Genomic DNA, 26,440 nt, shown 5'->3' on the forward strand with positions numbered 1-26,440 from the left:
CTGAACATTTACTCACGCTACCGAGGTATAGCTGTCATTACAATAGGCACCTGTCAGGTCTGCATTGCTATTGCCACACCAAAATTCGACATGAAATTGATTATGAAAGGATTCGCTTCACTCAACGTACCACACGAATCTTAGATAGCATCCAGTTTGTTACTACCAGACCTACGTGATACACAGTCAGTGTGGTCAGATCGCAAACCCGATTTTTTCCAGTAACTGTTTGTGACGTAAAAAGTGGTTTGTTAGATTCATCCAACTATTTTGTATATTTGGTTGCAGTTGCATCAATTGACACAATTCCGACCTTAGTTTCGTTGACCGCGTGATATTGTCTATCATCGCCGCGAGCAACGTGCGTATTCTTAGTGGACTACACGGTCAGCAGCTTTGAAATGTATGACCCGAACATTTAGGAACTCATAAGATATTTCATTCACAAGCATGGGTATTGTTAGTTTGAAGCAAAGCAGAAGCAAAGGGCACATGAAAAATCGCCGCGCTACAGTTTGCTGACTGACTCCCCTTTCCTACCTTATCACTTACATGATTGAATCGTTACTTACTGTTCTCCAAATTCTTTTGAATATGGCTCGTCTTACTGAATGTCTCATAGTAAGCGCACAAGGACTGCTCGTGACACATAGCTTACTCGACAGACGCAATGAGCATTACGATGATGTAAATCCCCACAATGTCACGCACTATCACAATAGGCGACACCTACCGGCCATTGAAATCGTTTAAGTGTAGCTCTAATTATAATGGTCAAAATCTCTAGATAACAGCTGTGTCGTGTCTTTTGTTATCTATGAAATCGTCTGCTTTAACTCTTAACACTCGCGATTTTACTTAGGACCCTGATTTCCGCCAAAACAACTTATACTATTATTCGGCTACTCTTGCTCTTAATTCTTTTTTCCAGAAGCTAAGACAATATGGAAGAATCTGATGTAAACCCTAGTCATGTTCACACTAAATTTGCTTGGTTGATATCGGCGCTTGGCAAAGGCTATAAAAATCCAATTCTAATCTTGAGAGACTTATACTAGTGGCCAATTTCCCTGCTTGCGACATTTGTGGATTGTGGAACTATACTAAGTGGGTCGAGAGCTATAGGTGGCGCGCACAAGAAAAAGTCGGACTTCGACCTCTATTAAATTGCTGATAAATATGCTCTTATCCGCATTGTTTCTGTCCTTAACCTAGCGGGTATAAGGTGGCACAACTATCTACTTAGTCAAATTGGACAAGATGTTATGAAATTTGGTCTAGCTATGATACTGTTAGAAGAGATCCATTATCTTGCGGACAGCATTTTTAATAGGAGTAGAAATTCTACTTTGAGTGATGAAGACGAGGCGCGAATTGAAAGTTATCTGGAATTAGAATTGAGTTATCTCCCTTTTTACGAGGAATGCGAAGACCTCCTACGTAAGTTTAGGTCTGCATTAAGCTATTGTCTTACTAAGGGATTGGAAAAAAACACAATATGGGTGTATAAACCCGAGGATTCAGAGGACCTCTGTATCGACCAGGTCGATCAAGAAATCATTCAACCCTTCTCCAAAGTATTCCAAATGTTACCAGAATGTTCAGACATCAACGGCGAAAGTTTACTTAAAGAGATTCCTAATTCCAAATCAATCGAAAAAGCCTTAGAAATCTGGAAAAAAAAGGGATACAAGAAGAAGATGCTGCGGGCCTGGGTTCGTTATAAGATAATTAATGCAGCACCTTAGGTCAAAGATAAAGTAGATGTTCTTCTAAACAAAGTATTTCCCATCGAAAAGACTGGAAAGCCACTTGGAAGCAAGAAAACGAAATACAAGAAACCCTATAATTAGTTCAATGTACTTCGCGGAACACTTTCCAACGGGAAGAAAGTACAGCTTATAATTATACCCCAACATGGAAGATACGGAGCTCGAAAATGTGGAATTCTTAGCACTGTTCTTTCATTCTACGCAACTCATGTCATAGCTTTCATTGGCGGTACTGCAGGGGGTCATCTTTACTTCGAGCCTACAAATCAGAGAATAAGTTAGAAGCTTAACTTTACTGGTGACAGCAGGCAGCCGCATGCTAAAGAAAACATTCCAAAATAGGAAGAACGAGGTTGGACATTCATGGAAATGGAGGAGGGCTCTCGTTTACGGCATATCATAGATGGAAAATCGGCAAGGATAGCTGATTACGAGGATATCTACATGTTTGCACTCGAAGATGTAAACAAGTCTCGTAACAAGCTTCCAAATGATTGGGATGAGTATTTTAATGAAAAAACGGCGCGCACTAAGGTCATACACTTGGCTGGAAAAGGATCGTCGCATTCAGAATGTTGGAAACAATGTACCAGATTTTCCTAAACCTAGGAGCTTTTTGTTATCTAAATGGGTCCAAGATGAGCTGCAAGGCCACGAAGATGTAATTCCCAGTCGCGATTGGCGTAAGAGAGACGAGTTCAAGGCAAAATTAGATCTATGTTTTGGTGGCTACAGGAAATCATTGAAGTATAATTCATATAGTCTTCTCTAGACTTATCTTCCTGTAGCTTAGCTAGCGCATAATCTAAAATATGTATTTCTTTTAAATATCTAAGTAAATACTACTTGACTGGATATTTGCCGGACGGAGGCTGTACCCAAACACGGATTGATATCTCTATTACGCAGGAAGAGACGGGCCTGGGGGCTGCATAGACGACAGTCATGTCTAGAAGTCTTTCCCCGGTAACTATCCCGGAATCAACAAGAACAGTCCCTATTTCATGCACAATCAAAGGGTTTTCAGCTTAGCCACGCGCAGAAGAAGCCAAAAGTAAGAGGAGAGTGACACTGCTTGTCAAATAAATAGTTAATGTAAACACATCACTCCGTGACGGGACTCCTTGTGTGCCGGCACCGGCCGATTAGAACGCTTTAATCGCAGTCTTCTAAAGTCGGTCCTTGTATAATGAGAAACCCCGTCTGCTGAAAATGGCCAATTGAATCATAAGGGTTGCAAATATCTAGTTAGTTAACTAGTTAACTGGTTAGTTAATAAAATCCGAGTGCTGATCGGAGCACCTGAATTCTGTGATCAGTCAACGCGCACGATCCACCACGATCTTAGAAAATTGGGGCAGATCAGATAGACAAGAGAGGATGATGCTCAGATACAACAGTCAATCAATGACAAGTGTTTGATCGCGCCTTTGATAACGTAGCACAATCTGACAGCTACACACGTGATATGCACTCAGAATAGGGACAATGGTGGTCGATTTGCCGCCTCCCATCAACGGCTGCAGTACCACGTTCTGTCCATTCTCCGGTGAAGACATCGGGCTTGCAATATGATTAACTACTTTTTTTGATTGTTGCTTCTAGTACTAAGCGCGATGATGTGAACCCCGTCAGCAGGCGATCATCTGGATTGGGAAAGCACCATCACCCTCTACAACGCCACACGCCACATCCCAACCAAGCTCAAAGTCATCACTTTGCGCATGCCGTAGTTTGGCGTTGGGCATGCAGTCAGCGTCAGTAGTGTAGTAGCTCATTTTCATCACGGGAGCTGTGTCCCATTCGCATGAGCGGAAAGCTTTCGGCCTGCTCTGCCTCCAGAGTCCACGAGAAGAAGGAAGAGACATGTCGGCTGACAGGACACGCGAAGCGTTGGCTGTAATTCTGACCTTAGCGCAATTGACGAAAAACTCGTGCTCGCGGTTCAGCCAGACCCAAGCAAACAGAGCGTTACCACTCGGCATACCACGAGGGACTTGGAAGTCAAACGTCTGGCTGCTGGGTGATCCATCTTCCGCCCGACGCGGGCAGTTGCCAGAGAAGGAAGCCGCCGCTTTCCATGTCTGGCCACGATCTAGAGAGAAGCCAACCTGGCAGCTGCCTCCGTGGTGCGTGGAGCCTGGCGTGCCTGCTGCGTACGTATGGTCGGAAAGCTGGAAGTAGGCATTCTGGCCTGCTTGCCACACTACTTGCGGCTCCTGCTCGTCGAACATGTCAAGGTGACCCCGGCAGATGCCCGGGCTCGGCAAGGTAGCTTGGCCGTTCTCGTCACAACATCCCAGAGGGAAGTTGAGCTCAGAGTCTACGTATGTAGACATTGCGTTGGCCTCTTTGGCCCCCCCGAGCGGTCCAGGATACCAAAGTGACCTGGTCAGTCATTAAGTTAGTATACGGTCTAGCCTAGCAGTATTGCATATTCTATATTGCAACTTTTGCGGGCAGCATGCAAACACATCAAACCACCTACATGTGCCCACTAACACTGGCAGCCCAGTGAAGAAGGACGAGAGTCTCTGTGTACATTTTGAGTGAGGAAGAAGTGAGCTCGATAGATAGCAATTCTTGTCAAGGCTGCCATTCGCTATGCAACCAGACACTTTATGTGCATTAGATTTCGGATACAAAGCAGCACTACTCAGCTCGTGTGCTATACAGTCAGCTTACGTGTGGCTGGCTTCGACATCTGCCTCAGCGTTTCCGCAAATGCTTACGCTGTCAGCCGTACAACGCTGCCATTGCTATCCCGACTGCTTCATACTTGCGTGCTCGTCAACACATGCTATCATTTGAGTGCTTAGAAACTGTGGAGATGGAGGGGACAAGTCAGTACTGATAGCTCATTCGACAGAGTGATGTAGTGACGATTGACCAGAACGCGAAAGTAAATGCAAACATCCACTATCAATGCAAACACTAGCAGGTCTTGCTGGGACGCTTATAGAATACCGAGTGTTCTCTCACAGGCAAAGACGTACAAGGCATGTCCCGTCGCCCATAACTTCAGACATTTATTCTTCAGTCTACATTTGCTCATGGTCTAAACCCTGATACCATCATTTGGCAACCCGAGTAGCCGCAGATGATGAGCATTCAAACATTGCCATTCGAAATCCTTTCCCAGATCTTGGAGGACGTCGCAGAGGCCAATATACGCGACGGGCCTACATTCACCTATGGGATATCAGGTGCATCCATGCTACTATCTCCATCGCACTGCCAGCGCTATGTGAGAGGACTTCTTCCTTTGGATCGGCTAAAGTGGGATGTGAGTTCTGCACTGCGGCTAGTGTGCAGAAGGTGGCATGACTGGGCCTTGGACTATGCACTGCGCGAGCTCTACCTAAAAAACTGGGGAGGTGCAGAGGTAAGCACATCTCCCCCCCCCCCCGTGTTTTTTGTGAGAAAAATACGCTCTGCATGATAAGACTAACTGTGTAGCAATGGTTTGACCTGTCTCCCCATCGGCGCCTCTACCCACTCTACGAACTCATCGAACGTCCAACGGGCATTGCTGTCTACCGCAACCCTTTCGCCGCCCTGCAAAGGACGGCCAGTATTTGTAGAGAGTTTCCTAGGTTTGGATCTGCGATTAGGCGCGTGTGTGTTCATGGCTTCTATACTGCCGAGACGATTTCACTCGTCTACGAGTCACTGAAGGAATGCGACAGTCTTACTTCGTTGTCATGTCCATGGACAGCCATCCGGTACATTAGTTCCGAATCGTGGCAGATGTTACTGACAGGTCGCCGAGTACGACTGGAATCCCTCGAGCTGCAGTGCGTTGAGCCGACGACCCAGCAGATGGCCGAAGAGACGAACTGGACCGATCTCGACCCCCTGCCTTCAGTCGACTTTAGCTACTTGCACCGCCTGAAAATCTTTGGGAACACAACCTTTATGCCTATCACAGATAGAGACGTCATTGCAATCGCCCGCACTACTACAAGGCTTAGAGAGTTTTACCTGACTTGCAATTCTTCGACAACCATCGACAGCGTGGTGGCGATGACTGAGGCAGCCCCCGCAACGCTTCGGGTTATAGAGCACAGTCCTCGATCGCAAGACGGGTTTTGTCATTCGCACCCTGGCTCTCCCAACGGTGATGCCGAGGACTACTGCGCAATGTTTCGAAAACTCTCTCAACTGGAGACTTTGTCTGTGTCGGTGCCGAAAATATGCGCAGACTTTTTCCATAACGAATTTTGCAGGTTTTCTGGTATTCTCCAAGTGCGCGCAGTTCATATCTGTGAGCATGTAAGCAGCCGCTGGACGTCGAAAACCACAGAGGCTCTCCGAATGCTCCTTGATCAAGCCCGTCTGTTGATAGAAAACTGCTCACGCCATGCAAGGCAAGACCGCCTATACATAGAATTCTTCTTCGCTGGCTACATCTTCGACCCTGGGCTTCAAAAAGTGCACGGTGATTTTTCGACACTACGACGGCTTTCTAGAGGCAGCTGGTCGCCTGTTGCAGTCTCCAGCAGCAAAGGGCCTTATGGTAACACTGGCCTGTATGATACAAACGAAGGGGCTTCTTTCGAGCAAGTTGATGAGGCTGACTTCCTGGGCGCGGACCGATGGCTGTATGTGCTGTAGACTTGTTATACTAATGGTATTGCCCATCAATGTAACAGGATGTCTACAGATAACTGGCCTAATCGTCTTACTCGATGTTGCCTAGAGAGACCAACGCACACAACATGTCATCAGCTCCACCCACTGCTGCTGTCGTCTCTAGGTTTGACTATGTCAATCGCAATCATCGTAAGCATCATAACCGACATTTGCGGTATAGCTTATATAGAAGACGTGCTGGGAATTCAAAATATCTCCCTTGTCGTTGTTATGTGTCTGGATGGCCTTTCACAGATGGATCTGATACCGATCGCGGAAATCTCTCCGAACATTCCATCCGGACAAATCAGAGCAATTGTCATGATAAAATGGCCATACTCCACTTCACGTAATGAGATGGCTGTTGTACTTGCAGAGCCCAGCCTGAGACTACGCCGTGTAAATGGACAGGTAAAGGTGCGCTTTACCAATTCCAGCGCCCTGTCCCTAGCCATGACAGATATCACCATCGGTGACGAGGTGCTTCTGAGTTTGCAAGGCGCAGTAGTCGAGTGGAAAAGCCAGATTGAAAAGATCAAACGAGGGGTAGGATTTGGATTGTGCTATACGAAAGATGTGGTTGTACGAGTGCTGCGTAACGGTGTCGAGATTGCTGCCATCAACACTAGTGTTGATAAGTCACCTGACGTCCTAAGCTTACTGGGTAAGCATCATAGTGATAATGACATCCCACGAGGTCAAGTACGACGGTCAGCACATATCGAGGTAAGAAATAGCAAATCTGTGAAATGATTTTACGCCCATGACCTCTCTATAGTAAGAATAACGCTATGTAACTAAATATGTATTTCACCTCCTATCACCACATCCAGGCCTCGGGCGCTCTCCATGATTCCAGCATTGGATCGACTGGTGCCTGGACTTCTGGCGCATTCCGTTTTCCATGATCTGGGCTGTGCGTTTCTATCACTGTAACTAGACAGTCAGTCCTATGGGTCGGTACAATCTCCAGCCATATCTAGATTTTGCCCAGATTCTTTGCAACAAGGGATCCCGGGTAGGTTTTAGAGCCTGAAACTAATTAGATATACATCTTTTTAGGAGTATTTTGATAGAGCCATACTGTCAAGGTCATCAAGGAACTTCCTTGCACTTGCAGCACGCGTCGTTCCCTCACAAAAGACCCACACGTCAAACCTGTCACGATTGCATTGACTTGCGAATGTCTCGTCCCTAACCTTCGCCACAAGATGAGGTTGGTTCCATTTGCCCAACACTTTTCCAGAGTCATCAATTGTGCTGCAATTGCAGGCGCGATAAATCACTCCAGTCCGATCATTCTCGTTCCAGATCCCCGTATCGTCATTAACAAGTTTGGCTGAATGATTGATGCGACCGTTGCTGAGTGTGTAAACTAACGATTCCACTAATAGTTATGAGTGATAATTAGCGCAAGTCCCAAATTGTTAACATAAACATTCATCTGACACTAGGGGGACATACTCGTGTAGTGATGATTGTGATGGACAGAGAATGCGTAAAAAGCTACTTACTCTGAAAGAGCTATCGGAGACATCGAACGGCTTTGGTTTGAGAATATATAAGACCAAGAATCAGCTCAGGGGATTCTTCAAGTAATGACAGCGGCCGTGCGTCGGCTGCTGCCTGCTTGGCATTTATGCACTTTTATGGCTTAGCAAATCAGATTGTTAGTGCAGTATACATACTCCTGTCAGCACGACCAGGATATGTGTGTACGTTAAAACATCCGGACAATCATGGGGTTTAGAAGTGAAATTTACATACCGTCAGCGCTACTTAATGCACTCGATAGCAGTGACTGTCGTTCGCTCCACGCGTGCGCCTCTACAAAGACCAAAGACTCATAGAACGTGCCAGAAGAATAAGTCACATGACTAACCAGGATCAAGGTCACGTGAATAGATTTCAGATGACAAAGCTGAGCTTTTTGCGCTAAACTCTCATCGCGAATTTTGCTCATCGCTCTGGCAACGGAGAAACTTTCTAATCATCACGACAGAGCATTATTTACTATTTCGAGACAAGGATCCAAGACTTTCATATATGGGAAATCACTCAATGCGCCCGACGAGCAAATTTGAAATAAAATGGTTGCGTAGGCTGAGACGCCAGTTAAGGTGCGAAATGTCGTCGCCAGCAGATTGACGTCCCACAGCCGCACTACGATGTATTTTTCTATCTCAACCTGAGTCAGGTGTAGGATGTATGCAAGTGAAAATCGCAACAGATTATGAATATATTTCGATAAGTTTTTCTGTGTCTTATCTGCTTGCTCAAGAAATAGTGTTCCGCCACACCGGTTGTTCCGGTACGAAGGGATGCACGTTAGTATGGTCTGTGCGACCGGATCTGACACTTTCACGTTTCCAGTGACTTGCATTAGTGTCAGGTTCTTCCCAAGCGAAAACGCTTACTGTCCCCCGCCAAAACGCTCTTACATGCGTCATGCTAACACCGTTACCAGACGAAATGGCAGGGCAACAAACAAAGTCTGCTGTACCTACGTCTTCCAAGGATGTGCCCGCCTGGATGTGCTGAGCTGGCATCATCGCATTCAGAGTCCATGCGCCAGCGCAAGCATCTTAGTTACTCGACGAGGCCAGCGACACTTTTTGACTTCCTATATGCCTAGGCGAAATATTGGCGGGCGGTGTACGATGACCAAAATTTTGGCCGTGCTGTAGTTACTCCAGTCATTGAAGTGTCATCGTGGCAGGCCGCGAGCGATGTAGACAAGAGTGCATAGCTAATTATCTACATGATTTTCTTGCTGCAAAACGGCTCATGGTCATGATATATTCACTGCAATCTCGGTCTTAACTGAACACGCGCAACACCACAATGGTGTTGAGTTGAAAAGCTCGACTAGATGCAATTGGAGTCGTGCTCGCTTCCACAGAAGAAAAACAGCATTTCGCACGACCCGGATACACAATGGATGTCCCTCTTCATGGCCGCGGCAGCAAACGGCGTCCGTTACATCCCATATCACCAATACTCGAATTAGCTCGACAACGAATTCAGCCCCCGTTACGACCTGTTCTGCCTCAGCAGCCGATCCGTCAACCACAAATTGTCTTACCATGCATGATATACAATGTGGAGCCAGTCAGAAGACATAAAGCCGCTGCGAAGAATTGCCAAAAATACAGCCCTTAGACACGCAATATAGGCTTTAGTACATAGGTAATACGATGAGCCCACCGCTTCTTCTGCTATGTATGTTTTCATTCCTGCTAACCGCAAGGTAGTCTCACACGAGTATAAACCGTGGCGCATACAAACCATGGCTATAGAGGCATATCCGAAAGCCCGTGGCGCTCCAAGATGTTCTTTGCCATAGCCGACGATTGCACCAGGAGATCAACAAAATGAAAGCGCTACGGTCGACATCACCAATCGTTGATTGTCGGCGCTCGCGCAGCACGCATAGGCAGGGGAACGCGTGGTCGTGAGCGTAAGGCGACAGCGCAAGAGACAAAAGGCAATTCCAAGAGTGATATTGATCCGCATACTTAGGCCAACGGACCACTCAGCAGAATCCTGAATTACCGACAAAACGTTGGACTTGATAGTTGTAAGCTGACTACAACTGAAGATAATCATTGTCCTTGTCACGACTACGCCAGGTGAGGAGCAGACTATGCTAAGCGAAATTGAATCGCTACTTGTAATTTCACTTACGGTGATCAACGTCATCAGACAGAACAGCTTAAATAAGCTGCTTACATTTGTGTAAGGGTAGACATGTGGCCTGGATGCAATTCCAACAGTACCGCGACGCGCGCGTTGGTTAACTATGCAGTCTCTAGAGCTATCAATCGAACTACCATCTGATTGATACATGCTCCTGCACAATGCTTCGCTTTGCTGGAACAAATTACTGCGTGCCACAACACGTCTTTCCGATGGCCGATATTCACGAACCATGCACTGGTAATAGTGCGATGTATATCTACTAGCGTTTTTTTTATAAAAGAAACCGTTTCTGACTAAACGATTAATCCATGGTAACAGGATCAACATGTGAAGTCACTAATCAAATTATGCAAAATGCTGACATGGATATTCTGTGCCAAGTCTGTTTTTTCAAGATGTGGTATGACAGAGGAAATCCCATAACTTACATGGTTACACACCTTATTCATGTACATATGTATAAGCAGAACTACTTCCCATTTCTTATGTTCATTGCACCAGATTTCCTCTTTCTGCAGAACGGCTTTTGTACGTCTGTCTTTTCGTCTCACAAAGCAATACGATGATGTTTTTCAACGGGATTCTAGCTTTGGCTATGCTTAGTTGGCTGTCCGTAGTCCATGCAGCTTCTGGTGACTTCATGCAAGCAACTGTTGCCAGAACGCATACAGCATGTAGGAGTGAAGTACACATTGCCACCACGCCATCCTCTCTTCCTAGCAGCTCTGTGATACCGGTGGTCCCTAATGCTGACTATATGGTCGTTGTCGACAAGTGGCGCACTAAGATGGAAATGAAAACCCTTACACACAAGCGGCAGCTGGAGTTGAACGCTATGGACACTGTGACAGCGAGCAAAGGAGTCATGATCCACAAGCTCAATCCCGGCACGTTTGGTCAAGTCCTGGCCCCTGGTGATACCACCAATTTTGAACACGTTTTTGTAGGTGGTTGGCTGTGCGAGAAACCTGAAACCCCAGGGCTGGATGGCGTATGCCAGCGTGAGTCCGACGGCTGGGATTATAGAGGGCAAACCGGCCACGCAGAGATCTTGATGTCAAAAGACTTCTCTGAAATTGGATGTGCGCACTCTACTGGGATTTGGTGTTGCGATCTTGCATAGCCTGTAAGATCACTTGTACAACTCTATTGAGATGGGGTTGGAGGGGGGATAGGTGCGCAACATCATTCTTTAGCGGTTTTTTACTAACCTTGCATACTACTTACAACCATAGAAAATTGTTTTTTCTCTCTTAATATGAATGACCTGAGACTAACGCACACAATAATTGAACTAACGTTACTGTAGAATTTGCATGCCCAAGCCGGTCCCGCTTTATCTGCAACGATTGGAGAAACGTGAATTTCTAAGTAACTAGTTACTTATTATGGCTCATGTCGAAAAGCATCATGCTACTCATCACCGCTATCATTGCCATCGCCACTGTCCGGGCTGTCATCACGTTTGGTCCTTGTCAGCTAACTGGAGAAGAACGCGATAGTAATTATCGGGGCCTATAGCAAGGAACCGCTGGCCGTAGGGCCAGCTTATAATCCGTTGTAAGCATTGGGGGCGGGTAGGTGGGTCCTGAGAACCAGATTATTACTAGGGCCTGAGCACTAGGACTCTTTTCCGGTCACAATCTACTAGCTTCAGAACACTTCGTAGACAGTCGTGACAGCACGCCATAATTTAGTTTGAGAACACCTGCTAGTCTTTGATATATGGCTCTATTCAGTACATAACGCTCTTACTTTTGTGCTTACATCGACATCATCTCTCGGGCTGCATATGCAGCTGAATCAAAAAAAAATCATAGCAGCGTGCTTCACATGTGTGCGGATATGTAATTTATGAAGGCAGGGGTACGGGGAACCAAGGGACAGCATACTGATAACGAATTCCGTAATATCAGAAATAGCTCATCTGGCACTGGACAGACGATTGATAACTTTACTTCTCTTTACTTCTCTTGTGCGCAATCGCCAACTTTACAGCTATGTTCCCATATCGAGGGGCTTTTCTAGAATGATGTCCTTTCCAAATGAATCCCTATTAGGAATGGGAAGTTCCCAGGTATTACGAGGCGATGACACGCTGTCAGTGCTTCGTCCATTCATCTGGCTTCCCCGCCCCTGCTGTTCTCTACCCACTACAAATGACCCGAAGCTCAGCAGAAACATCGCGAGGGATAGGAGTGACAAGACTAGCCATAGTGTGCGCAAAGACATCTCAGTTACATGAGTCAGGATCTGCTTGTCTTCCGGACTCGACATCTGCTGGATCGAGTACATAAACTTGGTGGCGTATCTGGTCATGTTGTCAGCCTCGCTGCTGAACTTGGTCGATCCAAGATTGCTTCGCAACACGCGCTGAAACACAAGCCCAGCGATGACTAGGCCTGAGGCACTTCCCAAGTAGCGTGTGAAGATGAAAACCCTAGTCGCATTCTCCACGCGGGTGCTTTCTTGAGCGCTATATGCTAAGGCTGGTAGAAGAAGGCCGATGCCGAACCCGGAGAGCAGGTTCAGAGATACATCTGATGCAGCCGACTTCTCGGCACCGAGCAAGGCTAGCAGACCCATTCCAATCGCCGTACAGAACCAGCCGAGTAAAAGTGTGCTGCTGTGGTGCAGTCGGAGCCACCGCACAAGTACTAGTACGACCCCGGCACACGGAGCCATCATTAGCGTCTGTGGCAACAGGAAGATAGCCGTAGTGATCGCAGACCGCTCCTTGACAACTCGGTAGTATATGGGAAGAAAGAAGAGTAGCGCGTACATCTGCGGTGCGTTAGATGAAATATGTTCCCGGAGCTGCGTGGAGACCTACAAGCAATCCTAGCCAAAAAGCACCCCCAAAAATGATGATATTTTGTCTTTCTTTGAGCAACTTCAGACCATCTAAAGTCTCCCCGGAAACATGTCTGCTTCCTGGCGGAAATGAAGCGCTGGCTGACCACAGTTCCCTGACGATAAGCAGCAAAAGGAAGACGCCTCCAGTGGCGATCGGTGCAATCACTTGCCATTCATTCCATCTATAGAGGCTACCAGCAAAGCTCAAGCCCACGAGCAAAGGTACAACGGACATTATAAAGAGTGTAATATCTATAAAAACCATATCTGAAAGTTTCTTAGTAGGAGGTTCAGTATTGGGAATATCCCTGCTGTTGCGCGCAGAGGCTTTGGGTTCTGGCGAAGTGTCTCGGCCAGGGACGTCGCTACAGTTGTATACAAGCACACCAAGTACAATGCACGTGGGTATGTTGAGACGAAAAATCCAGCGCTAATATGGTGATCAGCTCACGTCTTTGAAGCAGGGGACATTCGTTACCCATTGATGGTTGTTGCTTAGCGCAGCGCCAATGAAAGGACCGCAGATGGTGCCAGCGGCGGCGAAAAAACTTATTGCAGCTAAAAACTTGACTGCATTCGAAGATTCGGACCCACTCAGATTTTTCATTTGGTCGTAGACGGCATAAGAGAGCGTCGTGAGCCCTCCAGCGCCAAGGCCCTGCACAGTGCGTCCTATTAGCAGTAGCGGCAGCCCATCTGCGCTCTCACAGAGAAGCGACCCAATGCCCAGCATCACGATAGACGCCAGAACAAGGCTTTTGAAGATGAATATATCAAAGAGCCGGGAAACGATAGGCTGCACCAAGCACATGGAAAGCAAGTACGCGGCTCCTACCCAGAAGCTCTCGGTGGCATTACCTCCGAGATCTCCCGTGATGGTCTATTGTGTACTGTCTTAGATTCGGATGTGTATTTAGAGGCACAACTTACAGAAACGGCAAGAACGATGCCGGTAGCATCAATAGCAACCAAGAAAGTGGAACTAAGCAGCAACACCTGCAGCATAGCAGTTGGCACCGCCATGCTTTCAGTTGCGGACTTCTGACTGTATCTGGAATGAAAACCAGAAGACTTTACTACAAAAATACGATGTTTTTAGTCTTTTTGGAAGCGAGAACGCTTGTGGGTCACGATAGACCCAATGTTGTGCGAAGAGTCGATAATCGCGAATGGTCTGGGAGACAGATACCTAGTCTTTGGTCACTCCTTCCGATAGAAAACATGGCTAACTAGAGTGATTACCCTCCCCTTATGCTGCTGACTAGTGAGCATACCGGCATTCAAGACCTGTTGACGCTTCTCGTGTAAAAGGCTTATAACTAACTAGTTGTAAGCATGAATGGCTACATAGCGGGTGAATAAGAGGATCACGGTACGTGCTAGTTGCTTGTTACCTTTTGTCTTGCCCTGAACTTTGTCAGTCACAACTATCCAGTTAGTAGACCTTAGCTTGCCTCTGATTTCTCTATTGTGACTGGCATGCGTAATCCAAGACACTTCGGACATCCTATACTGGCTTTCCTGTGTCCTGTAGGCAATCTACGAGCTCCAGGTTCACTAGTTAATAGAGTACTGCATTTTGGGGTGCTTCGCTGGTGACATAGAGAGGAAGCGCGCTGTGTAAACAGCATGGCTGGTAATTTCATCTCACAATCGGGTGTAACGGAACAACCGCCGTAACGGACAAAAATACAGTTACTTTGACTGTGCAGCAACACCATAGCCTGCAACCATCGTGGAATTTATATTGGCATACCCAGGGATATACTAGAGTCAATTCCGAGTCGATGTATGCCAGCCAATACAAAATCGTAATTGTGCAGATATCTTCCCTCTAGATATGCGAAAACACTTGCTATATCTTAACAATGCGCCTCACGAGATATAAGGCTACTATTATTAACGTGCATCCCTTCGTGACGGAACAACCGGTGTGGCGGAACACTATTTCTTAAGCAAGTACATAAGAGCAGGAAACGCTTATAGAAACATGTTCAAAATCTCTGATTGTTTTTACTTGCATATATCCTACATATGACTAATGTTCAGATGGAAAAATACGCAATGGTGTGGCTACATATCGACGATACGCTGGCTGCATGCACACGCAGTGTGCACTAAGCTTTTTCCAGTATAGCGCAGGCGGCAGCTGAAACCAAGCCTCCCTGTCAGCAGTTCATATATAAAGTAGACCTGCTTCGCATCTTTACAACAGAGCTTACCACCTTTTCCGAAAACATCTAGTAATTATGCATATTCTCACTATTGGACACAACCTCGAGCATTTTGAAGCCACTCCAACGATGGCTATTACATCTCATCTCGCTGCTGTCAGCGGCGCTGGCCAAAGACTGGGAGAACCGAGCACGACAGGCAGCCGAAGCTGGTGGCTTGCCGCTTCCGCAAACGAGCTGGCTAGGGTTGCGCAAAAGGCTGAAACTAACTACAAATAGATAACTTCATGGAGCTGGCGTACAAAGCAGATAGTGTCAATAGCGTCAACAGCGCAAGAAAGTAAGAGAGTCAAGCAAAGCAGGCGGCTAGAGTGGGTGGTTCGCATGTCTCACAAATTCTTGAAGGGGAGTCATCACTTTATGTTGCTAATTTGTCCTGTGTTAACGCTAAGTTAATTAACCCGACTTTGTTTGATAAACATACTATTTATTTACATGGAATCAATTAGCTTAACTAACCTATTCTTACACCTATTGCCTCTTAGTCCTTGTGAGGCTTTTAGGGGTTTTCTGATCAAGGATTGATTTGGATCACTGTGATAAAAGACTGTGATAAACTTGATAGTGGAAACTGATCGTATTGATTGCTCTGTCCTGCGCTCTAGCGGCGCGTAGGCGCGCCGCCTTATGAGCGCAGTCGCTATTGCTTTTTGTCTCAGGTAGGCGGCTGAGTATCAGCCTTGCCTAGGGATAGGCCTTGGCACTCGGCTCTGATCGGCCCGGATCACAGAATCCAGGTGCTCGATCACACCCGGATTCTGTCACTTATCTGACAGTCCTACTATCCCGTCTATCCCATCTCGTGATCCCTTAGCAGGATGTTTAGGATGGCTTGCCATCCTAGATTCTATTGCCATCCCGAGCTTAGCGGGATGTCTTATCTTGGTGGGATGGCACATCACGTGACTCCAAGCCCCACGACGGCCATTACCTTCTGACGTGGACGTGGTTGGCCTCCAACCTCGTCGTCCCTTGTCAAGGAGAGAATCCTTCCTGTTACTTGTAACACCTACCCCACTCCAGTTGCAACAAATGACTAATATCCCCCACTGTGTAACGAGAATCACCCTGTAACGAGATGATTTTACCGTTCGGTCGTCCTAAGTCACTCCCACACGAGTCTTTGAAGTCGCAGCTAGTATATCGCCATTCTTTGGCCAGTCCTGCACTTAGCATAGGTGTGCGATTGGAAAATTACCGCTCTGTTGGTCATGCTGTCGATGGTTTCGTTACTGGTTCTAGATCCTCTCCGGCCGCACAACCCCGGTTTGCGCACAGCTTTCAGCAGACCTGCAGCTTTCGGAGCCATTCAACAGTACTCTTGGGTATAACCAAAAGGTTCCCAACTTTTGAAGTTGTTATGCCTTCGATGTTCGTGCTTCCGAGAGTTTCGCCGAGCAGAATGAGGGGTCTTAGCGTCCTGCAGCCTTAGCGTGTATGAGATACGGCTCGATATAGCTTAGTGTAACATATCTACTGCACTGTATCTTAACGCTATCACATCTGTGGCGCAGGGCTAAGGGAGTTTGTCTAGTTTGCGGAACTGTGTCTAGTCCACTACCTCACAGGCGCTCAATGCCTTAGGCGCTCTCTCCTACATCATCATCACGGATAATGACAGCCAAGTATTGACGGAAGGCCTTTCTGAAGGCATGCCTAACACTTTCTCTGCCTAGCTGCACAAGGCAACATTCCACTGTCCACTCTCCATCGTGCACGTGGACGACGCTCGAGAAAAGCCAAAGCCTAAAGCGAATAGTACTCTACCACGTGCGAAAAGAACGCTGTTGTTGATTAACTTACATGAATACCCTCGGACGCGAATGAACTATGTAGCCAATTATAAAAGCGTTTTCCTGCGACCTATCCTAGTCACCGGTTTTCAGCTCCGCCTATTTAAACAGTTGTTGTTCTAGATCACTTCTTTCCCCTTACCCCGCACCTCTTCTCCCCTTCTACCCCACATCTCTTCTTGCCTCCTTCCTCCTATCTCAAAGCACGCTCTGCAAAACAAAAGATCAGTATGGTTATAGTAGTTGGCACCGGTGGCGGCGCAGCGGCTGTTGCTGGGGTCGTTGCCCCTAAAGCTGCTGCAGTCACTGCTGCCCTCGTTTCCGAAGGCGCTCTCGCTGTTGGCAGCGCGGCCGGCAGCGTCGCCGTTGCTGAGGGTGCACTTACGACAGCTATCGTCGCCGAAAGCGCTGTGACTGCTTTGACGGGGTTGACTGCTACCCAGTTTTGGAATCCAGTGGGATGGGCCATTGGAGGCGTACTTGTTGGTGCCAGTCAACAAGCTTCGCAGGCTGTGACTTGGGGCTGCTACAAGCCTATTATTGGCGAGGTTGATACCAAAGAAACATCGATCAAGCCAACAACGCTCGCAAATCTAGCAGCGCATCCAGAGGTTCGACAGGTGTTTGTCTATGCAAGCGCTGTATCTGCCAACCTCCCCAACGTTGAAATCAGAAACAGAGCCGGAGAATACTACTTGCTACGTGGCGTTGTTCTTCCATGGGGTTCAGCTGCATATCATGCGGAGCGAATCGATGAATCGATCTACACCATCTCTTCATCGGCGACTTGACGGGGGTCTGCGATTACCGGTGGATGGAAAGAGAAGTCTCGAGATTGTCTTATTTAGAGTCTTATTATGATTGCGAAGGAGGGTTTTTTTCGCAAGGAATGTCTAGGCGGTACTGGAGATATTCTGTTGGAGCCTCTCTTTATGTATGCTGCTCACTTTGTCATTTTTCTGGCCCATGTTCGACCATGTCAGCTGCTGTCTACGGTGATGAGGTCAATATGTAACGTTAGGCTCGAAATGCGAGACATCGATTCAAGGTGCACGCGGAGGAACTTCGGACGACAGTGTCACATGCCTACTAGTTAGTTATCTGTCTAGTTATGCTTACAAAGCTTTCAGCCACACCTTAGTTCAATTCTCAACGTGGCTTATAGTAGTTAACTAGTTACGGGTTATTTATTATGTAAGACGTGCTAACGTGTTGAGGATAACCTCGCTCAGATCGCTTCGCTAGAAATACTGACTAGGGGTGTCGGCATTGGATGAATTACCCTTGCATTACCGCCACAGGGCTGAGGATGGCTTATCAGCGTGTTGGCGCGGTTGGAGGGCTATGTACTACTATATTATGATCGTGTTGAGTCGTCCGGGCTTCATAGTAATTAGGTCTGTAGCAGAGGAGTCCTGCTACGTCGCGAAATGAGGCGCTTCGCAAATGAGGCGCGAAGGCGACGACGACTCGGTAATTTTCTAGTAGTAAGCGGTTAGGCGATAGAGGACAAGCCTCTGCACGTAACCCAAGCGATGCAGTACGATTATCGAGACGTAGCGAGGGGTTTCATTGCTTTGAAGTCTAAGTACATATGACTTTTCTCGTTACGGGGTGGTTCTCGCTACATGGTGGGGGATATTACTAACTATAGCCCCATACCCCACTGCCATCCCACCACCGCCATCGCCACCACAATTTTCGCATGGTCACGACACCCTAAAACTTGTGGTAGACCCTAACTGCTCTGTCCGGAATATGACCAAGGACAATCCACTCGTGCTTCGAATTGTGCCAGGCATATCTAGGGATAATCATGCCCAGCTTATCGGCTAGACGTCTGACATTGCGATACTCCACACGCATATTACTAGCATTCACATCGATCTCGTAGATGGTTACATTCTTCTTTCCCTCTCTAACACGCTGCTCTGCTTGTTTCCGCACTACACGCTTGCTACTGTACGTTGAAATGAAGGGAGAAGCGCGTCTGACCCACCAACGGAGATGGCCTCCGAACACCCAACGCAGCGTGTCATCGTCCGAATTAAAAGTGATGCCGCTGTCTTGGTCCTCCGCCCATATACCCTCTCCTTCAAAGTACTTACCGCGAGAGCCGTCATATATAATTCGCCACAACATCGTCGAAGCCGTTATCGTGCACAAAAGTCCTGTCGTGGCATGGCGGGGTAACGCTTTGTGAGGAATGGGGACGTGCCTCGACGCGCGAACGCGATACGCTTTTTAATCACATGTCCTTGGCGCGCCCCGCACTGACGCCTTCCGAAGTTTCCCCGCCCAGCTTGTCCCACTCGAACCCGACATCCAATCCACAGGTGAAGCTTTGCTTATTATTTTGAGCTTACCCCTATTCGACGACTAGCTTTGTGATCAAAATCATGTCAGCACTTCTGATTGGTGCATTAGATACAGAGGTACCAGGCCGTGTGGCGATCACGCATGAATCAGTTCACCGACCAGCCCTTACCGCTGGTGAGCAGGCTTGGATGATTCTATCGAATACCTAGACGTATACAGAAGCGATAGATGCGTTGCGACGGATGGAACTGATGGTTGTGGTCGTATAACTCGTGAGGCGCATTATTGAAATGGAGCAGGTGTCTTCGCACATCTGGAGGGAAGGTATCTACACGATTGTAATTTTTGTATTGGTGGGCATACATCGACTCAGAATCAACCCTAGTACATACCTGGGTAGGCCAACATGGTTTTCACGATGATTGCAGGCTATGATGTTGCTGTAAAGTCAAAGTACCTGTGATTTTGTCCATTACGGCGGTTGTTCCGTTACGAAGGGATGTACGTTAGCTCTATCTGTCGCAACGTATCAATCGCCTCCGTAGACATCTAGGTTTTTAATACAATCGTCCAGGCCTGCTCAGCAGCTGTAAGGGCTGATCTATTGATTGAATCGTGCGTGATCGCCCCATGGTCTGGTACCTTTGTATTTGACACACCAATCAGCAGTGCTGACAGTCTTGATTGCTGAGCTAGCTGGAAGGAGGTAAGCTTAAAATCGATAGTTACGTGCTAGTCACTTGACTGTTGAAGCTTACTAGATAAGTATAACAGGGATAACTAAGAGCAAAAACACGGCAGACAACAAGAAATCACTTTTTGGAATTACCGTCACAAAAAACCGGAAGTCCACCCGCCAGTGGCCGCAACGGTCTTTGCTGAAAGTATTACGGACACAAGGCATGAGGCATCCATGCCTCTACGAGTCTTGAATTGCGCTGCACACACGAGGCATCGAGTGGTTATGGCATACATATGCAAATACAGTTCACGGAACATGAACATACGCACAAGACGTCATTTCTAGAGACGAAACGTACATAATCGTCACTAGATGGAAGCCAGACAACGGCAGACCCATAGGGATAAATGGCTCTTTCGAGAGTGAAGTGGGGCGGTGCAGACTCATGCCCGCGTCGCGTCGACTGTCTACAATGTCTATCATGTGGGCATAGCTGTGAATATCATGACTTAAATCGAGTAAATAGGATACAATCAACCAATCAATCGATCGAAAAACTAACTACACACTAACCGGCCGATTTCCAATTCATATAATGAAGGTAACTATGAATAGGCAGCCTAGGAAACTTTTCATGCGAAGCATGATTATGCTCGTTTCGCTGTTTTTGTTGAAAGCTACCATACACCTTTTCCCAGCAACCATCAAGCTACAACTTTCCTTGTGGATCTTCATATATTCTGACCAGACATTCATACCAAGGTTATTGTGGACTACAGAAGGGTCCATCTTGAATGCAACTACTACTCTCACGACATGTCTCCGCTTTATTATTAGCTTCCCTGTACTCTTCCCCTAGCTTTTCCGTGTCCTTCTTTACTAAACCAACCGAGAGGTTATCATTGCCTTTCAAAATCACATTTACAGCGAAGAAGAATGGGTGTCCCAGGAGAGCGCCATGTGTTTCCGAACTTTCTTCGAGTCTTCCCGGATCTAAATAGAACGTTAGTTACTTCCTTGTAAGTCAAAGTTAAAAAACCAATCTAAACTTACAATACTTATCATCAATCAATCCTTGAGGCTTAAAGAACGCACCCGGGATTTTAACTTCATAATGTCTTTCCCCAATATACAGATAAAGATCAGGAAGCACTTGACGCTGCGGAATGAGATAAAGTCCATCTTGGTGAATGTAACCTGGCACCATCGAGTAATAGGCTTGCACAATGTTGGATGGAAGCCATAGGGAAGTGGAAGCAGTATCCAAGCTAGCACAAAAGTCTGCCGTTGATGCTTCTTGTCTACTTCGCTGTTTGCCAATTGCAAATTTGGTTATTGGTAATCTCCAACGATTTTTGTCCAGTCCTTCCCAGAACTGAACTTCTTTAGATTTGTAAGGGATGGTTCCAAATATGTATTCTCCTATGCCATTGAATTTGAGGTCGACAACGAACACAGGCTTCGGGAGAGCAGGTGCTAATTTTGCCCAAAAGGTAAGGAATTCCCGTATTACTGGCTAGGATTAGCCATGTTCGTAAGTTCTGAAGAAATAGTGAAGAATGAAAACTTACATCCGGAACCATATTGAGGTTGCAAACCTAGTATACCCTCCATGAGGTCGCTCTCAGCTATACCTTTTTGACCTTCGACGAATGATACCATGAATACAAGTTGTTCATTTTGACTTACTTCGCCGAGTCCTATATTAGCTAGAACAGCCTTTTGATATGTAACCTTAAGCCCATCTCCATAAGTTGTTGAGGAACCTTTTGTTGTCAAATATGTAATAATATCTGGCCCTGGGTCATATACGTTGCGACACCCACGACTCGCTTCTGGGACGGTTGTAGAGTAAAGCCAACTAGATATTGTTATTCTAGATATCACTCTGAAGTGGCTGATGATACATGCGTTACTGAGCTGTGTGTATCCACACTTACGCTAAATGAGTCGCGTCCTACTTGTATCTTGAAAAAAGGGTAAATTCCTTTAGATTCATCTGTTTGACGTAGAATGAAAGACTGGACTTTGTTAGTCATGACGTGTAGTTTGGTAGCTAATTTGACGAGTGGATTATGTAACTAGTAAGGTTCGGGATCCGGGGGATATGTAAATGAGCTGCCACCTAAATGTTTGGCGAAGTACGGGCTATATGAGGCTCAGTATCAGAGGCGGCTTACCGCATGTTCTATAACGGATAAGCGTTATGGTGCACACTTTCATTGCAACTTTGTTAACTTAGTTACGTACCGTAAACCACCTGTGGTCCGATGATCTCTCTTAATGACCTTCTACATTCACAAAGTCAGCGCTAAACTCCAAGACAGCAACGTGTGTAACGTTGCTACAATAGTTAAGATGTGTTACATACCATGACTAGAATTCCATTGATAGATTTGCATAAATGCACCACTTGTGGGTCCACCCAAGTGATTTTGTACGAATGTGATGGCTAACGCAACGCTTGAGATGGTCACTTACCTCGGACGTCACTCACGGAAGAACAATAGCGCAGTATCATACTGTACGGTATGTAGACTGTGCATTTCACAGTAGCAAGTTCTAAGAATTAATGAAATGCCGACGGCAATCTGTGTACATGTAGTTCTTCCATTTCAACTCCTGGTCATCCGCTGCGTTTCCATCTCAATACAAACGATACGCCTGCCATCGAGCCAATCGTCCAAATGACTTTCCACTCGGCCAATCTTCTTCAGTGTTTCTCTGGCCGCACTTATACGTATGTGATTGATCTAATTAGATGAACATCGAAGAGCGCAAGGGCACTTCCCGTCACACTTCCGCAGTGATAGTTGCAAACATCCTCTATTGGTCCAGTACGGGAAGGTATGTACTTGATACAGATAGGCGATCCACTGGCGCTCATTTGTAGCAGGAAATCAACAAGTACTTTTTTCTCAGCGGGACTCAGGTATTGCTGTATCTCAGCTGTGGCCCTCTTCGAAGGTCGACCTCGGTGCCGATAATGGACAGTAGTGCGAGGAGCGTTACCATTACTAGCTCGAGCAGAGATGCTCTTAAGCACGTTGGGAGGCAATTCTAAGGCTAGTGCCTTACTGGCGGGGTCCATGGTTGTTGTAGTATACATCACAGCTTCCTCTACTGAATACATGTCATAGTGGTGGATGTCCCTCACGTTGTGCTAATAATAAAACAAAAACCAAAGAGTGCTAGAACGTGCTAGAAGGATATGTCACATGATTGGTGAAAACGAAGATCATGTTGATATATTTCAGATGACAAAGCTGGGCTTGTTGCGCTAAGTAATCTCTCATCGTGAATCTTGCCAATCGCTTCGGCAATGTAGGAACTTTCTAATTACTACCACATAGCATTGTATAGCATATAGAGACAACAATCTCAAAATACGATACTTAGAGCATCGTTCAATAAACCAGACGAGGAAATACAGGGCAAGGTAGTTGCGTAAGCCGAGGTGCCAGTTGAGGCACAAAACATCGTTGCTAGTGTATTAAAGTTATGTATATAACTAGCCAGATAATCTCGTGTTTTTCTATGTAAGCATCACTTATAAGTGAGACATATAGAAACAAAAATAATAAGGGGTTTTAAGTATTTTTCTATACTAAGGTTTTCAGCCTCGTATTTACCCAACTTAAGGCATACACAGTGTTCCGCCACACCGGTTTTTCCGGTACGAAAAGATGCACATTGGATACGTTTGTGTAAAATAGGGCTCTGTGATGATTAGTTATACGGAATCGTTAGAGTGATACACATCGAAACTCATTGGAACCAGAATGCTGCAAAGACTGCACGTAGCACATGCTCCAACTTTGGGGCGGTCCATGTACAGTCGCTAGTGTGAGAGATAAGCAGTAATGGTGTTCACTACTATAATGAAGCCTGCATTGTTCCAAAGTATTTTTAAAAACAATTTAGCGTCTCTGTCTATAAAGCACATCGTAAGTGGAAAAAACTTTGAAAACATGAGTGCCTCGCTATGGACAGCGCTTCCAGCGGAACTGCGTGAGCAGGTCTATGCGTATGTGCTTACGGCGCCATCAGGTCTTATTTACCGCACAGGAACTGACGGGGTAGACCGCATCTGCTCGCGTGCGAAACAGGTTGTAAAAGTAAACACGTTCGGTGGGCATCTTCTTGAATCGACCTACTACCTGTATTACAATCTCGTGGCAATCTTTCGTAGGGCTACCATAGCGTCTGAGGAGCTAGAATTTAACCAAATTCAGTACGTCAGCAGACAGTGCTATCGAGAATCACATGGCCTCGAGTTCCGTTACAATAACATCCTGTTTGAAGATAGCGGCAATATGAGCGCGGGTCAACGGTGTCGTATTTTTGTGAACAAAGTGATGAAGCAACGCTATGCACAGTACTTGAACCTCTCGATCCGTGGCTCTGGTATCTCTTTTCAGCCGCCAGGGTCTGGCCGCAGCCCCATTACACTGGCTCAATTCTTTTTACAACATCCAGAAGCGTCGCTGAAACTATATCATCCCTTCTGGTCCCAACGAAATCCTGGTTTTCTGCTTCTAGGGCTTGCTTATGCTACTGCCATACGCGGACACGAACTACTTGAGCGACTCGTCAGAGAACAGGGCCCTACTTTGGATTTCAATTTGGCTCTGATTAGATCGATGCTTCCCAAAGAAGGGACGCCCCTCAACTTTCGGCTTGCTCCATGGGAAGAGAGTCTGGACATGTCAGCAATACATGAATTGCTGGAACAAAGCTTGTTCCCTCAAAGCGAGAACAGCCCGATATGGCTTGATATAATAGAGAGCTGGTTTTCCGAAGGCCTATAACGCCTGACAAGAAGCCAAGGTTGTGGTTGATTACGAGATGACTTATCCACTGTCTTCGGAACCACGCTCTTCAGAAACCCGGTCACGCACAATGTCCTAGAGATGAGTCTCGCTTGTGGTTCAAACAAGAAACAAATGATTTAGGGTATGAATCACGCAGCAGTCATACCTCTCCGCATATTACACAGGCCCGTGCAATCGATCACCATCAGCCAATAGCGGTCAGTAGGCAGGACTAGCTGTTCTTACGTCTTGCATAGCGAGCTTCTCAACATGCATACACAATGATCCTCACGCTACGAAGAGTAGCCACTAGGAGATCCTAGAGATGCAGATGACTCTTATATCTCGCATTCCCTCTGTTGGATTTAACCTAAAATCCTAGTGCACTAGCGGAAAAAAGCACGAGGCGAGGCTATTGGAACGAAAATGTCAAGATTCTCGCTACCCCAGAAGTCTCAACGTCCCCTCCATCGGACGACCCCCAAACGAAAAGCGATCACAGGTCGACGGTCAGCATACGCTCCAGAAGAAGAAACCAGAATATTTAAGTTTGATGAAGAGCTGCAAGCAGAAGCAAAGTGTCAAGCGAACATGGCCCCGTGGCACGTTCTCCGCTCGCCGGTAGAGTCCTAGTTGGTAAGCACAGCACCAATATTATAACATTGCAACATCTAGCAGTGGTCTTGGTAGAGAAATGCGCCTAATGAAAATCAAGGTTCGCCGCTCCTTTGAATACCGGATAGGTAATAGTTACGACGAATCCCACTCGCCTGCGTTAGCCATAAACTCCTCAAGAACGAGTTAGCACGTGCTACAACTCACCAAACAACATTACAGCTGTCCTAGAAGCGGGAAATAAAGACTGTATGCGAAAGCAATATTAAAAGTTGATATTCTACAAATTCTATGTCATGACTGCCTACCAATCGTGTGCTTTCCTTTCCTTTAGAGGAGATGAAAATAACTACTTTTGCAATTCCATTAGTCAGAGCTCCTTAGGTTCACCAAGGCGTCCTCCCATCCCTCCTATATGGGGCAGAAGCGTGGTACGAGGGACGAAAGAAGAACCCCCGGATTGCACGGAGCAGCCACAGCCAGCTCGTGAGTATCCGCGTCGGACACCACATTGAGCTGATCCAATCCACGATCACTCTAACAGCACGCGCGATGCTACCTGCCTTCCGAACAACGCCTAAGGCAGTTTTCTTTAGAGAGGCCGGCCTCCCCTCAGCAGAGGGAGCCCTAGAAGAAGTCAAATGGCGCCTCGCTATGCGCCTACAAACTGTCGATGAGGGACACCCACTGGTACCACGACTCGAAATCCCCAAGATAGGCCGTGGGCGGGGAGCTGGAGGTGCCCAGCAGCCCCGGACTAAGGTGCAAAGGATAGGACAACTCCTACCCCAGGCGCCTCGGATAGCCCTTACCGCTCCCTACTTCTCAAAGGACTGCAGGCGCGATCCAACGGAAGGCCAATCAAAGGAAGCGGCTGCCCAAAAGTTTAAAGAATGGTGGGCCGCACTAGGCGACGAGGATATCACCATCTTCTCGGACGGGTCTGAACAAAAGGTAGAGGGATGCAAGAGGGTGACGTACGGGTACGCAATCTACCGTGCGCAAAAGATCATCGCCT

At 46.8% G+C, this 26,440-nt stretch overlaps 9 protein-coding genes across 9 annotated transcripts; 5 read left to right on the forward strand and 4 right to left on the reverse strand.

The window, feature by feature from the left end:
* Nucleotides 1–944: 944 nt before the first annotated feature.
* PSV08DRAFT_373681 (uncharacterized protein) lies at nt 945–2,544 on the forward strand (the record flags this gene model as incomplete). Its single annotated transcript, XM_066093249.1, has 8 exons — nt 945–959; nt 1,059–1,144; nt 1,226–1,401; nt 1,432–1,715; nt 1,749–1,781; nt 1,854–2,049; nt 2,119–2,275; nt 2,307–2,544. 8 exons carry the CDS (start codon nt 945–947, stop codon nt 2,542–2,544), a joined length of 1,185 nt encoding a protein of 394 aa, XP_065948400.1.
* Nucleotides 2,545–3,403: 859 nt separating this feature from the next.
* PSV08DRAFT_186780 (uncharacterized protein) lies at nt 3,404–4,316 on the reverse strand (the record flags this gene model as incomplete). Its single annotated transcript, XM_066091938.1, has 2 exons — nt 3,404–4,160; nt 4,261–4,316. The coding sequence occupies 2 exons, from the start codon at nt 4,314–4,316 to the stop codon at nt 3,404–3,406; spliced, it is 813 nt and encodes a 270-aa protein (XP_065948401.1).
* A 559-nt stretch (nt 4,317–4,875) lies between these two features.
* PSV08DRAFT_373683 (uncharacterized protein) lies at nt 4,876–6,389 on the forward strand (the record flags this gene model as incomplete). The annotated part of the gene is made up of 2 exons (XM_066093250.1): nt 4,876–5,157; nt 5,232–6,389. The coding sequence occupies 2 exons, from the start codon at nt 4,876–4,878 to the stop codon at nt 6,387–6,389; spliced, it is 1,440 nt and encodes a 479-aa protein (XP_065948402.1).
* Nucleotides 6,390–6,662: 273 nt separating this feature from the next.
* PSV08DRAFT_373684 (Transglycosylase-like domain protein) lies at nt 6,663–11,232 on the forward strand (the record flags this gene model as incomplete). The annotated part of the gene is made up of 6 exons (XM_014221452.2): nt 6,663–7,037; nt 8,695–8,718; nt 9,435–9,518; nt 10,009–10,145; nt 10,628–10,641; nt 10,727–11,232. The coding sequence occupies 6 exons, from the start codon at nt 6,663–6,665 to the stop codon at nt 11,230–11,232; spliced, it is 1,140 nt and encodes a 379-aa protein (XP_014076927.2).
* Nucleotides 11,233–12,107: 875 nt separating this feature from the next.
* PSV08DRAFT_186669 (major facilitator superfamily-domain-containing protein) lies at nt 12,108–13,970 on the reverse strand (the record flags this gene model as incomplete). The annotated part of the gene is made up of 4 exons (XM_066091930.1): nt 12,108–12,893; nt 12,943–13,395; nt 13,444–13,845; nt 13,896–13,970. 4 exons carry the CDS (start codon nt 13,968–13,970, stop codon nt 12,108–12,110), a joined length of 1,716 nt encoding a protein of 571 aa, XP_065948403.1.
* Nucleotides 13,971–17,158: 3,188 nt separating this feature from the next.
* PSV08DRAFT_326458 (uncharacterized protein) lies at nt 17,159–18,137 on the forward strand. The gene has a single exon (XM_066092713.1). The coding sequence runs from the start codon at nt 17,223–17,225 to the stop codon at nt 17,781–17,783; it is 561 nt and encodes a 186-aa protein (XP_065948404.1). The 5' UTR covers nt 17,159–17,222; the 3' UTR covers nt 17,784–18,137.
* Nucleotides 18,138–18,711: 574 nt separating this feature from the next.
* Nucleotides 18,712–19,200, reverse strand: PSV08DRAFT_365101 (uncharacterized protein; the record flags this gene model as incomplete). The annotated part of the gene is made up of 1 exon (XM_066093079.1): nt 18,712–19,200. Exon 1 carries the CDS (start codon nt 19,132–19,134, stop codon nt 18,712–18,714), a length of 423 nt encoding a protein of 140 aa, XP_065948405.1. The 5' UTR covers nt 19,135–19,200.
* A 1,556-nt stretch (nt 19,201–20,756) lies between these two features.
* On the reverse strand, nt 20,757–22,032 carry PSV08DRAFT_186781 (aspartic peptidase domain-containing protein; the record flags this gene model as incomplete). The annotated part of the gene is made up of 4 exons (XM_066091939.1): nt 20,757–20,986; nt 21,047–21,505; nt 21,565–21,913; nt 21,934–22,032. 4 exons carry the CDS (start codon nt 22,030–22,032, stop codon nt 20,757–20,759), a joined length of 1,137 nt encoding a protein of 378 aa, XP_065948406.1.
* A 1,932-nt stretch (nt 22,033–23,964) lies between these two features.
* PSV08DRAFT_250730 (uncharacterized protein) lies at nt 23,965–24,804 on the forward strand (the record flags this gene model as incomplete). The annotated part of the gene is made up of 1 exon (XM_066092417.1): nt 23,965–24,804. One exon carries the CDS (start codon nt 23,965–23,967, stop codon nt 24,802–24,804), a length of 840 nt encoding a protein of 279 aa, XP_065948407.1.
* Nucleotides 24,805–26,440: the final 1,636 nt, after the last annotated feature.

This window comes from Bipolaris maydis (assembly GCF_028858645.1).
Source record: "Bipolaris maydis strain C4 unplaced genomic scaffold PSV08scaffold_13, whole genome shotgun sequence".
Classification (NCBI taxonomy): Eukaryota; Fungi; Ascomycota; class Dothideomycetes; order Pleosporales; family Pleosporaceae; genus Bipolaris; species Bipolaris maydis.